The 15,406-nt window shown below is 42.4% G+C and overlaps 1 protein-coding gene across 4 annotated transcripts in view; it reads left to right on the top strand.

The window, feature by feature from the left end:
* LOC307019776 (rho GTPase-activating protein 12-like) overlaps positions 1 to 15,406 on the top strand; it is a 71,513-nt gene that overhangs the window by 9,154 nt on the left and 46,953 nt on the right. For all 4 annotated transcript variants that reach the window (XM_079650881.1, XM_079650878.1, XM_079650880.1 and 1 more), the window contains exon 2: positions 1,770 to 2,526. In XM_079650881.1, the coding sequence (XP_079507007.1) occupies positions 1,843 to 2,526 (684 nt within the window). In that variant the 5' untranslated portion in view covers positions 1,770 to 1,842. The remainder of the gene's footprint in view (positions 1 to 1,769; positions 2,527 to 15,406) is intronic.

Below are 15,406 nucleotides of genomic sequence, written 5' to 3'. Positions count from 1 at the left end.
AAATTGTGTAGTGTAATTGGTCGTCGTGGCCTTTGTTTTAGTTTGCCCTCCACTACAGGTAAGATGTGTATTTTAAACTAAGGTTCTGCTCCTTTGCCTTCTTCTTGTTGTCACCGTCAGTTGAGTTATTAGCATTTTTAAATAACTTTAGAAACAGACTCTTTACAGCTCAGTTTGCCCAAGGTGTGCTGGAGCCGCGCCTCGTGTTGTAATAGAGAGTGTGTGTGCACATGTGACTTCAGCTGAAAATTATTTGTGTGACTCGGCTGCAACATGCCTCAGGTTTGCTTTACTGGCTGTCATCAGGCAGAGGAACGGAGACAGAGACGGACAGAAAACAAGAGTTATAGTGGTAAAAGAACACCATGACCCCTCTTTGTGTCTGACAGTATGTGCCACTCTGAAGCTCCTTTCCACAGGTTTAAAGTGCAAGAACCGCTCATCCAAATAACTTCACACTCGTCACTGCACTTCCTTGTGTTGTCAGTTATACTCCCGCCAAGTGTGAAGCCAATCGGATGAACAGTTGTCAAGGAAAGCGAAGGACAGAGACATAGATACAAAGACTAATCGATTTTTGTTTGATTCATTTGTTCATATTCGGTGGAAGAAGGCTTTCAAAAACATATTTTCAGATTTTATAAATATATTTCAAAGACTAATTGAGTTAAACTCTAAGATTGTTATTTACTTTTGTAAAGATTTTTGTTAATATTATGTAGTACTACTGAAAATTAGGGCTGTATCCGAATATCCGAACAGTCGTTCGTTGGAGTACTATTCGGGTTTCAATTTCGTTATTCGGATATTCGTTTTTTTTTCGTTTTTTCCCCGTTTTTTTTTCAAATTGAATTTATTGAAAGCTCCAATATCAACGTAAGAGCTTGTGCCTCTTCGGAGGGTGCTAAAACTTAACCATAAACGTTATCGTTTACTTTCTCCGTCTTTATATGTATATTACTTTTCTCCGTTAATCTCCGTCACGTTGTTTCCATAGCAACAACAACTTCCTGTCAACTGCGCTAACTCTCCTTCATAATAAAAGCATGTCCATAAATAGGAAGCCAAGCCAAATTACACTTAAGACATAATACAACTGCAACGAAAGTAACAAACACAATGCAATATCCTTTTCAATTTCAAAGAACACAAATTGGGTTTCAGAATAACAAAATGAATGCCGTGAATACACCGAAATACACGTGTTGAAGCGGTTCGCTGCTCTTCTTCTTATCGTGTCCCCAAGGCAGTCAGTTACAGGGCTTGGTTAGATGTGGTTCAGCCAGGTTCGCTGCTGATTACTACCGAATATCCGGAGCCCGAAAAATGGTATTCGGGACAGCCCTACTGAAAATGGACTGAAAAGAGAGAGGGGACAATATGCAGCAATGGGTTCAGGTATTATTTGTCACCCCCCTTCTGAGGGGAAATCAATGCTTCAACATTATTTAATCACCATTTTTCAAACTTTTACCCCCCAAATCTTCTTTTTTTATTCAAAAGAAATGCCTGCTGTTTGCTGCTAGAACTTACAAACGAACAACCGTCTTTTGTGTAGAAGGGTTTCTTAGTAAAGTGTGTATTACTATAATAAATGTATATTAAATGTCCTGAAGGGCTTTAACACTATATGATACACCTCTGTTACCCCCAAGAAACATATTTCAAGGCTTGGTATTGATTTAATCATGATTGTGGAACATCAAATGGAAATGGATGTATGTGATATATGTGTCAGACACTTACTTTAGTCCTTGTTCTCCCTCCAGCTCTGCTCAAGAAGCCATGCTAATCAAAGTGTTCCTCTCGCGGTGAGCTGCCTGGCGGACAGTCGGAGGCGTCATGGCGGAGCTGCCTATTGCCCCGGGCGAGGTCTACATCGAGGTGGAGTACGACTATGAATACAAGTCCAAGGACCGCCTCATCACCATCCACCAGGGGGAATGCTTCATGCTGGTCAAGAAAAGCAACGAGGACTGGTGGCAGGTGAGGAAGGAGGAAGGGACTAAACCTTTCTACGTACCCGCTCAGTATGTCCGTGAAGTGCGTAAAGCTCTCATGCCCCCTCCCAAAACCCTTCCTCTTCCTGTTGCTGCCCCCGGAAACCCAACTCCACAAAGCGGGGGTGTACTGTGGGTGAAGCCAATCAGTCTGGAGCTGGGACCCGCCGACAGCCTCCACAGAAACGAGTCCAACTACCGGCGCTCCCCCTCTGCACACACCGCCTCTTCTGGGAACTTCAGCCCCCCCACCCAGCGCAGGAACAGTAGTAACAATCAAGGCCCCCCCACCACCCCCACCGACCACGACCGAGCTCTGGCGGACATCCTTCAGCACGGCGGAGCCCACCTCCCCGTTCAGAGAGAAAAGTCCAGCACTCTGCCCCGATCCAGAGCCCGATCCCCGGACATGGAGCGATCCCCGCTGGACGTGGACCGCAGGACGGACTCTGCGGGGGAGGAGAGGCCCACCAACGACTCGGAGTCAGGAGACGAGCTCAGCAGCAGCTCCACCGAGCTCCTCCAGGTAAAGTCACATTTAAAGAAATTGTTTGTGCTGTTTTTTATACTTGCAAAGCTTGGGTTGACACTCATTTTGGCTCCGGGACCCGGTTCAACATCTGGGGACCGATCCAGATCCTGTAAGCTAAGGTTTCTCAGCCAATCGCTTTTTATAGTTACTCAACAACACACAAAAAAACCCACAGGCTTCATGGGTCAAAAGTCTGGGACACATGTAACGCAATAGAGCTGTTTGCAGCCATTTCTACGATTTCGGACCATTGTCAATGTTGCAGACCGCTGTTTTGTAATTGTACAGTACTCTAAATTAGGGTTGTTTTTCATTTGAATTTCAACTAATCAGAAATAAGATTACAATTTTTACACTTCCTGAACCTGAACTAAAAGGGATTGTTAAGCGTTCTATTAAAGCTACAGCAGTTGTCTGTATTGGCTGAATATTGCAGTGAAGTTTCTTTCTGCAGCTGGTTTGACTTATTCCTCTCATGTTAAGGTGATCTGACCTCCGGACCTAAATGACAACGTGTTGTAGAACAGTTTGATGTTGATCTGTCACTGCTGGCCTAAAGCTACCGAGGTGCTGACAGAGGCAGCTCAGCTCCGTCAGAAAGCCTCAGCGAGAGGAGGCAGCTGATACATGTGAGCCCGGTCAGCGGGGCGTCTGTTCCTGAAATCATTAGCTCGGTCTGCTGCTGAACGAAATCAGGAGAGAACATAGAAACCAGGTCTGGTGCTGCCGCCGGGTGCAGACCTGTTTGATTAGTTATAATCAAGTCACACATGTATAGGGCTTTGACAGTTTGTGGAACTTTTACTAGAATACGTAATAAATACGCCCCCCCAACGGAGCCCCCCCCCCCCCCCCTGAAATTCTAGGTGTTTTTTTTTATATAGCTCCAAATCGCAACTGAAGTAATCTATCTACGGTCACTTTTTGCATTGAACATGTGCTCTTTTATTAAATAAAGTAAACACTTATGTTATTTATGTGCATGTTTCAGTGTCCACTGCGTTGCTTTGTACGTTCACATTCTGTCCTCCGCTCTGTTTCTGAAGGGCGGGGCTCCGCTCCGACGCGCACAGTCAGAGACAAGAGCGGAGGAAAGGAGGAGAACAACAAAGTGAAAAAAGTCAAACAAATCTGCATTATATCCCTGAGCTCTGCTGTTGGTCCTGGGCGTAATTTCCACGTGTCCACGGTTCAAAATCCCGTTTGTCTCCCCCCCACTTTCAAATGTGTTTATTATTATTTGTTAACCTTAAGCCGTCATCGTCACGGAGGAGCAGGACACAGGGTGCCTAGGTGGATGCGCGCAAACACGAACGTAGCGTGCACATTCTAAAAATAGCTCACTGTTGATGAGCAGGTATCGCGGTTGAAAACAACAATGAAAACGCCGCAGCAGCAGATTAGTGTAATGACTTGGGTGAAGAAAAAGAAAGGAGATGTGACTTGGTTTATTCAGTAAATCAGCTCAGGATAATCAAAGTTTAAACAAATATTACACCCCCCCCCCCCCCATCGGCAGCACCCCCCAGAGCAGTAAACCCAGGGGTAACACTGAGTACCATAGCAAAACCCAGCAATCTTCACATACTACTTTTTGCTTTGTGTCATTATTTGTGTTACCTGATACATCATTGTGAGTGACAGGTTTGTAGCAGCTTTTGCACAATAATATTTCCATCGTTTTTGGGGAGTCTAAACTTTGCCTGCTGTAGTCCACTCTAAAGAGGCAGTGTGCATGTTTTATACATGCATTTCCATTTCCATTTTCCCATTGCTAAAACTAAAATATAGCCACATAGTATGAGAGATTACATTTCAATTCAGAGCATTCCCTTAACATTTGAACCTTAAACAGTTTTGCAGCTCCATTATTCAATAAAAAATCAGTGCCAAATGCATATTTTTGTAATGTTATAGCAGACAATAGGGAAGATTATACTAAATAAATTTTCTGAGAAACTCGCATATTCTTGGTTGACCTCTAAAATTGACTTTTGGCAAAAGCATGTCGAATTTTTTTTTTTCAGTCATTTTTTTTACATTTTATTTTCCATAAAATGTCATTACTTTTGGTTTAAGTTAGTGAACTTATTGCAACAAGTTCTATTCACATCGACATTGTCAACTTTACTTTTCAAAGTCCTGATTTAAAAGCGATGCACAACACAATGACGTAACCACTGACTCAGTATGTTGTTAAAGGTTATCTAAAAGTGAGTGTATTCAATTTCAAAGTGCATACATTTTCTAAAAGCAGCTCGGCCCACAATGCAGTTCCTTCCTCCCTTGGCCCTCTGTGTGCCATTCAGACGGTCGGGGAAAAGGTCAGAGCAGTTGAGCTTGTTTTGGTAATCAAGACAATCAGTCTAGCTTAGTCTGGAAGTTAACTGTGATCTACTTTGATCCTGGGAGCCATTTGATCTGCAAACATTACAACACGTCATGTGGCTTCTCTGTTTTTGTTACTCTTTCAGATACTTACTGTTAATAATGGGTAAAGACTTTTATTTATTTATGAAAGGTTGTCAAAATGATCAGGAGTGTGTTTTAATTTTTTATGGAAAGAAATGATGTCATGTGTCGTCCATCACCTCCACTTCATCCATTCTTCACCGGATGTGTAAATGACGTTGTTAGCACCCCGCTATTCTTTGATGTTGTTTGAGCCGGTGGACACAGAAATACCCACAATGCTCGTGAGCGTAGAAGCTGATGATGTGAAACCAGTTTCAGCAACAGCCCCCCCCCCCCCCCCCCCCCCCTGTGCTCTCATATTCTCTCCTCTCAGGTCTTTCCTTTCCTGTCGTGAAATCATTTAAGATGATACCATAATACTTTATTGTCAGAGGAACTTCAATAAGGAGAAATATTTAAGACGAGAAACATGAAACAGACTTTTATCATTAAAATCACTAAGGACAAAATGTGTAAGACTCTTAAATGTATATTTGACCTGCGATTGAACCTGCATGTATTAGGAATGACTGGTTCACAGAGAGTGCTTCTGTCTAACTTTTTTTTTAAAACGTCAGAACTTGTAACTCTGATTTGATGTCAACAATGACTGGATATAAAACCACAAAGCTGAGAGTTCTCCATCTGCCAGTTCTTGTTTTTTTATTTCCTTCTGATAAGCTCTTGCTGTAAGGCAGTGCTGACTGACTGAGTGTGTCTGTAGAGCTGCACACTTCATTGCTGGCTCTTATCTGCCCCACTGGCTGCCATGACACTTGGGGCCACTTTGTCCCTACTTTTGTGACGAGTCATCTTTCAATAGCCGCTGCTCTGTCATCCTCGCCTTGTTTGTTAGCACGATAAACCGCTGAGTGTCTTTTTAATGAAGTTTGCGATTGTTACATGTTCTTTTTTGTGGTCAATGTTACAAAATGGGCTTACTTAATTTTGGTTAAATCTGAGGGACTCATTTCAAATAGTATGGACTTTTCCTAGAATTTAAAAAAACTGTGAAAAAGTAGGACGGATCAGTTTTTTTCAATGGAGTTGCAATCAGCTGTGCATTTCCTGGCAAAGGTGACATTAACTCATGTGACTGTTCAACTTTGGGGAACTTGAATTTGCACTGTTGACCATTAGCAAGCAAACGCTTTTTAGAAAACAAAACCTTTTAAAGTCACTTAGCAAGCTTGCTACTTCAGACGCCTTTTTGTCCGTTCTTACACAATTAATTTAACTGCTTAATGCTCATTTCCTGAGAAGGCACTGGACGTGTAGTTTTGCTAGTTCTTTGGGTTATATCAGGTCAGGTTTTGAACAGAAGCTAGAAATTGGTTTAATTGCATTTCTGGCAGATCAGTAGTTTGGTAAAGCCCGCGTCACACTGTCCCGAAATTGACACCAGATAGACACACGATAAAGGAAATGTTCAAATTCGGCTCCGATCGTAACAACATTGGTTCATTCGTGAGGGCATCTTAAGCCATCGTATGACCGCCGGTGGAGTTTCTCAGGCTCCGGCAGCAACTTCGTGAGCGGTGGCAAAATCTTTGGCATGCCAAAACATTGCCGAAAGACCTTGCAAAGATTCATTTTCGTGTTGAGGTCGTGTGTCCATTTTGCTCTTCGTAAGGCACTCGTGAGGGCATCTTGTCAAATCGTGTCATCTTCGTCTTTACTTCGTGTGGTCATCGGTGCCATCGGGAATTTTTCGCCTCAAGAAGACAATACGAAGAAATCAAGAAGCTGCCCGATTGTCTTAGAAAGGCAACACGACTTCGTGAAGCCCTCGCAATGCCATCGTGTAGCCATTGTATTATAGTTCTGTGAAACTGAAAAGGATATTACATTGTTTTTGTTACTTTCGTTGCAGTTGTATATCTTGAATGTAATTTAGGTTAGCTTCCTGTTTTATTTAGATGCTTTTATTTTGAAGGCGAGTTTACGCTGTTGACAGGAAGTTGTTGTTGCTATGGAAACACCATGACGGATCGTGTGGTTCGGGTGCCATCGTGTGGCCTTCTGTAGGCATCGTACTTGCTTCGGCTGTTGCTTGGCTGTTGACCAATTTCGGGGCCGTCTTCGTGCGAAATTCACAATTCCATATTCGTGTGTCCATCTGGTGTCAGCTTTCGGGACAGTGTGACGCCAGCCTAAAAGAAAGATTTTTTTTTTCCTCGCAAACAATACGTTTCCTTTATTAGAATTATCCCCAACACCTACCCCATTCTGTAATGCTCTCTGCATCCAAAGCAGAACATAGTTTAGAGCAGATGTGCTGCAGTGCATCTATAAAGTGAGTAATGGTGAAGGCATGATTGGAAACACTGCAGACCCGTCACAACATTAGTTTTTATTTTCTTCTGAGCCCAACAGCCATGGGTTCTGATTTTGAAAAAGTTAGGTTACCAGCAGAAATATCTATCGATACGTTCATGCATGCGATAGTACGTCTCAAAGCCCCGAGCCACGGTGGATTGGACAGCGTATTCACTGAAGCAGACGTTTCCCTACAGCCAGTAAATATAAAGGCTGTCAAGGTCTCAGTGTGTTTTAATTTGCTGCTTCACCGCACCGCCCCATCCATTCTGCTTTCCTCTTCCTGCGGGATCATAACACTCCGACTGCACGGAAGAACTGAGAATGCTGAATACACTGAGTGCTCTGTGTATTAGAAAATATCACTCCGTGTTTCTGATCAGATCTCTCTTAGTGTTGTAGACGTTGTAGTTGAGAAAGATACATTTAATATGGATGTATAAAGGAGCCTATAGCTCTCGGTAGCTTTACTAATATAATGTTTAAGAAAGGCAGCTGATATCGGATGTATAGATTTGGATAGACTAATGAAAAGCCACTTGAACAGCAGTCAGTAAGTCATGTATGCGTATGAATAAACAGGATCTATAATACTTACAATATCAGTTTGTTTATCTAAGATTAAATGACAAAAAACATTTGTTTGATTCAGGTGATAATCCCAAATCAATGTCACTTTGCAGTTATGAATCAACACGAAATGTAACTATGCATCGATAAATCAGAATCAGAATACTTATATTGTCATCATAGTTAGGTATAACAACATCTGGTAAACTGTCACTGCACTAACATAAACAGAAATAGGCACAAATGAATAAAAGCAGAAGTAGCAGCACCAAAACGTGACAAAGAAAGCTTATAAAAGATAACTAATATTCAGGTGCTTTAAACTGTGTGTTTTAAGATCAATCTGAAAAGGCAATCACATCAAGTTTAAATCAAAAAGTATATTATTCCTGTGTCTTTTTCGTGTCTCACATCGACTGATTACACAATTGAACCCAAATGCAACACTCCTTTGACAGATGTTGACTGTAAGCATGATGTTTTGCGGCCTTGACAGTCCGTACTAGTGTTATAAAGATTAGCCTAGTTTACCCATAACTCCCCTCTTCATTACAGCTATCAGCCTGACACTGTTAGGCTGCAACACTCCCAGTTAACTTCTGTCTGTTTCTGGATGTTTCCAGTGTGTCTGCAAGTCTTGAGACACTCTTTCATTTAGAAACTCATATTAAAGGACTCTAAAGTCTGTAATCAAAAATTGAGTATAATCTCAAAGAAGTGCATAAATCAGTTTGGCACACTGTTTTTGCTTAGTGTGTCACTTTTAGAAGTACCAGCCACTTAAAAGTTATCTCTACACCCCCCCCCCCCCCCCACCGCTGATTGAACCCGTCAATAACTCCCACTCAACCCCCCAGACTCCCAAGGCTTCTTATGACGGCTGTAATCAACTCAAAAGCTGTAATGACTCTCACAGGACGATTGATGGGAGGAAGCACTTCCTCATTTCTCTGATTACTTATAGTGTGGGGCAGGAAGCTTAGTTGGCAAGTGGATGTCTTCACACCGTCACACCTTTTGTGTACACGGAGTGGCAGAACACACCCTTCCAGTCACATACATGCACGTCCGTTGCACATCAAATGAGTAATTCATTAACCCAGTCATTCATTAATCCTCCTCCTCACACACATTCATTTCTGTCCGGTTTGCAAAGACACTAGCTTTTATACACGCGCGCACACGGCACACACACACACACACGCACGCAGAGAGAGACTGAAGGCTCTGTTCATAGGGGCCAGACCATCTGCCCTACTGTTAATTCTCCTTCTCCTTCATATTAAAAAAGGCTTATTATATGAAATGTTGGCAGAACGCACTGCAAGGTCATTCAGATGCTAAATCCTCGTCTCTTCCAGAGGGTCCCTCATGTTTGCATGCCGAGGACCTCCAGATGGAAGCACAATAAACAATTGGCTCCATTTTGTAAATAATTTAAATAAAGCGATCATTTATTGCATTTTTGAAAAGTCCACTTTCCATTGGTCCTGGATCAGGCAAGGTCTTGAGAGTTTGGGACATTTTGTATTTAGTTATGTTTATAAATGAAGTCTAAACTCACTGTAGTGCAAACCAACAATCTTCTCATATTTAAGATGATTTATTTTTTTCGTACAGACGGGAGCGCTCCCCTAAAAGAGAAATAAAAGAAGTGAATGAGTTTAGCTTCACTATGAAATGCCTGGCTTTAGGGCACTATGACGTTAACTGTTTACAGAAGGGGAGCAACATTGAAATCAAAAAGCAGTCCTCCCACACTTTCTTTTACGCCATTATTTTATGTTAGTGTTTTTTTAAACCTCTGAATGATGTGTATGTTTCTTCTCTTCCCTCTTATCTTACTCCGCCATGCTTCCTGACAGATTGTTGGTTTGACCTTCTGTCACAAAGCCACTTCTCTCCCAGTTGAGCCCACCCGCTGACTGACAGTCACAACAATGACATGCTGTTCATTAGGTCTGCAGCTCACGGTCATTGTCATTATTTAAATATATTCTGAACATAAAGTTCTTTCACTAACCTTTAAGACAAAGGGACAATCGGAAGCTGGAACCTCTAAACATCTGGCATTTGATCAAAGTCAATGGATGTTAAAGGTATTAGTTCAGGTTAGTTGCCTAAGTTAAGATCTGACGGAAACTTAAGAGATGTTTGTGTTTTGTTCTACGACATAAATGAGTCAGTAAATAAGTCGGTAAACAAGTCGGTAAACACCCACTAGGGAATTTCTGAAGCTTCTATGTGTCATAAAAACAGCAGTTGCTAAAAAGTGACTAAAGGAAACCAGTGGACGCCATCACACCGAACATTAGCCACCTTTAGCTTAGCGGTGGTGATGCGACCGTGATGTAGTTTGTTTATTGACTAACCTTATAGAACATATCATCCCTGAACCACTCTATTGATTAACCAAGACCTGCTGCAGTTTTCACACTGTTTGTTTTGTGGATTCTTTCTGGCAATTTAAGCCATTTAATGACTTTAAATGTTCCGTAAATTCACCATGAAACAACCTTTGGTTTGGGAATATGATGTAGAGTCGCTGTGGAGTAGGGCAGGCTGTGGTCGTGTCAGCTTTGTGTGCTCGCTGCAATTGTTAGGAAGCAGCCCAGAGGGGTTTACAGTACTGTTCTGTACTGTTCTCAACATCACACACACTGACACACTCTGCAGGCGCTCTGGCAGCTGACCCTCGCTCTGCAGAGTGTGAGGCTCTTGTGTAACAGAGCAGGGTAAGGCCAGGTTCGACAGCCTCACTTTGCGACTCGTTCTTTCTCCCTCACTCCTTTCCTGTCTGTGGTCATTTTGAATGCACCTGCTCTCACCCTGTTCACTGTTCCTACACTAGAGTAAGGTTTAAAAAGTCCCCTATTATAATTCATGGGCACTCCAGCTAAATGAAATACCTGTCTGCAGCGCTCATTTAATCACATTAACAAAAACATTACATCCAATTTGCCCTAAAGCAGTCCTGCTCATTGATTGGCTGGAGTGCCTGCAACGCTTAAACAACAAATGATTCCTGGGAGGATCGGCTTTAACTGTGTGGATAAAAGACTCCATTAAACTGACAGCTTATTGTATTTACTTACATACAAGCTCTTATTCATTATGAATTGTAACTATTGTTAATAAGGACCTACCAACACATACCATGTAGGGATCAACAGATTTTGGTGACCAGATACCAATTCTGATATCTTCATTTAGAGCCCGGAGTGCCTATCCAATACGAGCTCTCTCTTTTCAAAATCTAAGATCTGTAAAGCTCAATAATCCAAATACGTTGTGGTTGCGTTACCACTTGTGCTACTCCCTCATACTTCTCCTATTAATGCCTCCATCTTTTCTCATCCCCTTTCTTTCCCCACTCTCTCACTTTGACCCCCACCCACCCTTCATACCCCTTTACCCCTTACTCATTCGCTGAGTCAGTAGGGGATTGGACTGTGAGCCGACCAGACCTAGAAATGGAGTGTGGATTGCTACTTGGAGAGGTCCCAGTTCACCTCTTGCCCTGCCGTGGTGCCCTTGAGCAAGGCACCGGGCATCCCCCTTCCCCCCTCACTCCCATTACTCCCCGGGCGCTGTGCAATAGCTGCCCACTGCTCCTAGTGCTAGACTCCTGGTACTAGGATGGGTTAAAAGCAGAGAACACATGTCACTGTGTGCTCTGCATGTGTGACCATTAAAGAGGGTTTCATCCCTCCCAATATTATTATGTTGAGAATCCTCAGAGAATAATTATAGAAAAAGAATACAAAAAAAGACAAACATGGAATACTGTAGATATATACATAAAAATGTTGAATTGCTCCATTGTTTCAGATTGTTTGTCACTGAATACATAGTAATACATTAAGGACCTAAAGGTGGTGTTTCCTGTCGTGTGGCACCATCTCAACACATTTACATATGAACAACATTGTGGGAGTTGTGATTAAAGAATTGCAACCAAGATGCAAAGAGTTACAGCTCCAGAAATATTATTTGTATAACACAAAGGACATCAAGAATGTACTTGTGTTTGCCATAACGTTTGATGGACTCCTAATGAGCGGGAGGGGTCAAACTGTCAGCAGTGTGATAAATATCCTGGATGGTGAATATAGGGGATCATCCAGTAAACTCTGCCCTCTATCACTTCTTTGATTAGAGACAAAGAAGTGTGTGTGTGTAGGGGGTGGGTGGATGTGTGTGTGTGTGTAGGGGGTGGGGGTGTCGCGGTCAAAATGTTCCTCACTTTATAGAGCTTTTCCTAATCCCTCCGGGAGGTGTGTGTGTGTGTGTGTGTGTGTGTGTGTGTGTGTGTGTGTGTGTGTGTGTGTGTGTGTGTGTGTGTGTGTGTGTGTGTGTGTGTGTGTGTGTGTGTGTGTGTGTGTGTGTGTGTGTGTGTGTGTGTGTGTGTGTGTGTGTGTGTGTGTGTGTGTGTGTGTGTGTGTGTGTGTGTGTGTGTGTGTGTGTGTGTGTGTGTGTGTGTGTGAGAGAGGCAGGTCAGTGTAGTGCTCCGACAGAGCGAGCATCACTGAACTCTCTCTCTCTCTCCCTGTTTATGTAAGAGAACGTGTGAGTGAATAACAGTGTGTGTGTGTGCAGTGTTTCATTATCTGGTGAGCCACAGTGACATGTCAGTCAGAGAGAGAGTTTGTGAATAGGCAGAGGCTGCTTCTGTGTTCCTCTGCACCGTCAGCGTCCCCGTCTGCACCGCGGCTCCATCACCCCCCCTCTGCAGCGGGACGTCTCCAGGACAGCATGTACCCAGATGAGAGTGAGACGGTAAGGCTGCTTCTTCATCTGAGCCGGTGTCGCCGGGATACGGAAACTTCCAAAACCTACCATTTCGATACAGCGTCGTGCACATTTTGCCATGTCAGCACATCGCTCCACACACTGCTGGTGTTTTAAAGTAAAGCTCTGCTCGGTACAAAGCTTTCTAGGTGGTAGGCTGGCATTCTTCTATCTGGATTTACTGTGATGGATGCACTCTAAGAGAATTATCTTTATCTTTGTATTTCATTAGTAATGCACTGATCCCTGTCATGGCATGCACGCAGAGTGTTGATCCCTGAAGTAATGTGTATACCCGAGATCATGTGACTATTCATCTCAGCTTTGTGTTTCTGTCTCTCACTCACACTGATCTTGCAGCTTTTGTTCGCAACCTTAGGGCAGGACTCGTGTGTATTACCCATTCGTTCACCGTGAGCGCTCACAGGGATCCATAATATTGATCATGGATCCCTTAGCTACTCTATAGCCAGAAGGTACAGATGAGAGGGTTCACTTTGTACTCTTAGAGATGTGGTGATTGCATGCAACAGGAGCGAAGAGGATGCGCTAAGCACTTGCCATGCTTCATTACATAAGCTCTGACTACGTGACGTTTGTTTGGACAGCTGGCTGCGAGACGAGCTCGGGACAGCGTGATGATGCCGGGTGGCAGCTAGGACACAACGCACTGTGATATTCATTTTAGAGTTTTGTATACAATTGAGCTGTTATTTTATGCTTTTAGAATGACTGATATTTAACATATTGGATTCACCGAGCAGGATATATTTAAAGGAAAAGCGAGTTGTGTTTGAAAATCCTTAGAAACGTAATGTAAACGTTGATGGTGATAACATTTTAGTGACTAAAACATTTACATCAAGCCTGAAACGGCTCCGTTTCAAGGTGAAGGTTTCCTTTTTCAAAACATGGTTTGATTTATTTGTGACCTTGAATCACATCGTTTTAAATTGACAATAAAAGCTAAATCCAGCAACACATTTTGTTATTGTATCTCTTATCTTTTGTTACAGGAAGCTACAACTTATAAAAACTTGAATTGTTCAAACTTTAGGAAAGAACAACTCCAACGAAATTAAAGGTGGGGTAGGTAAGTTTGAGAAACCGGCTCGAGATACACTTTTTGTTATATTCCATGGAATGCTCTTAACATCCCGATAGCAATGAACATCTGAAGTGCTTTGACAAAAAATACATTAAAAAATGTCATCTGTGGAAGCCGTAGCGCTGTAAAAAGCACGACCAATCATTTGAGCCGGCCCGGCTAAAATAACTGGATGGCCTACCTGCCTGTCAGCCTTCCATCTGTGCACAAACTTATCTCGTGCCCTCATTGGTCATCTGCGCGTTCGTGTGTGTTGGAGGAGGGGCTCTGTGAGGAAGTGGCAGATTTCTTCCGGCTGTGTATTTTCAAATTCTAGTGCACTCGAGCTGGTTTTTCCAAAATGACCTACCCCACCTTTAACCATGAGCATTTTCTTTAATCTCAATTCTTATTTTATACAAAAAGCTCCTTTTTAAAAAAACCAAATATAAATGTAGTTCATGTTAAAATGACTCTTCTCTGTGTGATGAGATCAATCCCCTCCGAACCTCCGTGTGTATCTGAGAGAGCCGTTTGCACCGTGTAATCTCCTGGTCCAATATAAATAAAGGTTTGCTCGGGCCCTGCCCATGTGTACTCATGCGTGCAATATCATTTCTCTCTTTCCAGAAGAAAGTGTGCACTTTAAGCCCAGTGCAGTTTGGAGTCAGCGATTATTAACTTGACCCATTAAGACGAGTTCCCATGTGAGGGAAGTGCATTAAAGAAGACATGGAGAGAAAGAGAGACGAATCTCAACATTTCCCTTTTTAGATCATGCGTTTATATTTTTAAACAGTATTCACATGCCTTCATCGAGAGCATGTACTTCTTCTTTTCTTCAGTAATAGATAATAATAGATAGAATAGGGGGAGGGATGAAACCTTCTTTAATGGTCACACATGCAGAGCACACACTACACACATGTGTTCTCTGCTTTTAACCCATCCTAGTACCAGGAGTCTAGTACTAGGAGCAGTGGGCAGCTATCGTACAGCGCCCGGGGAGCAATGGGAGTGAGGGGGGAAGGGGGGTGTCCGGTGCCTTGCTCAAGGGCACCACGGCAGGGCAGGAGGTGAACTGGGACCTCTCCAAGTAGAAGTCCACACTCCATATTTTAGGTCTGGTCGGGGACTTGAACCGGTGACCCTACGGCTAACAGTCCAAGCCCCGACTGACTGAGCCACTGCCGGACCAAATACAAAAGAATACCGGTACATGAATATCTTAACTTTCAAATTATAAGAAATCCAATGTACTATAGAGCATTAGCTTGCTGATGCTACAGACTATGACCTACATTTTTCTGTTTAAAATAACAATCTTTCTTAGTTTTTTAAGACAAACCAAGCAATTATGATGAGAATGCTTTTATGTTTTCACACTTAGTACACTTATCATCACTTGATAACAACATAACAGACATATTATAATTAGCTGCAGCCCAAACATAGATCACCTTATAATAGAGCTGTGCAATTAATCATATTTTAATCGCGATTACGATTTTGGCTTGCAACGATTACGAAAACAACGTAATCGAAATAAAAAGATTATTAATTTTATTTAAAAAAAAAAAAAATGTAATTTTTTTTTTTTTAAATTGTTTTTCAGTTGAATTATACTTAAAGTTAGTAATCAACTGTTAAAAA

The sequence above is a fragment of the Notothenia rossii genome (assembly GCF_949606895.1).
Source record: "Notothenia rossii genome assembly, chromosome: 9".
Lineage (NCBI taxonomy): Eukaryota > Metazoa > Chordata > Actinopteri > Perciformes > Nototheniidae > Notothenia > Notothenia rossii.
The sequence above is the reverse complement of the archived record's forward strand: the minus strand, read 5'-3'. Positions and strand labels throughout refer to the sequence as shown.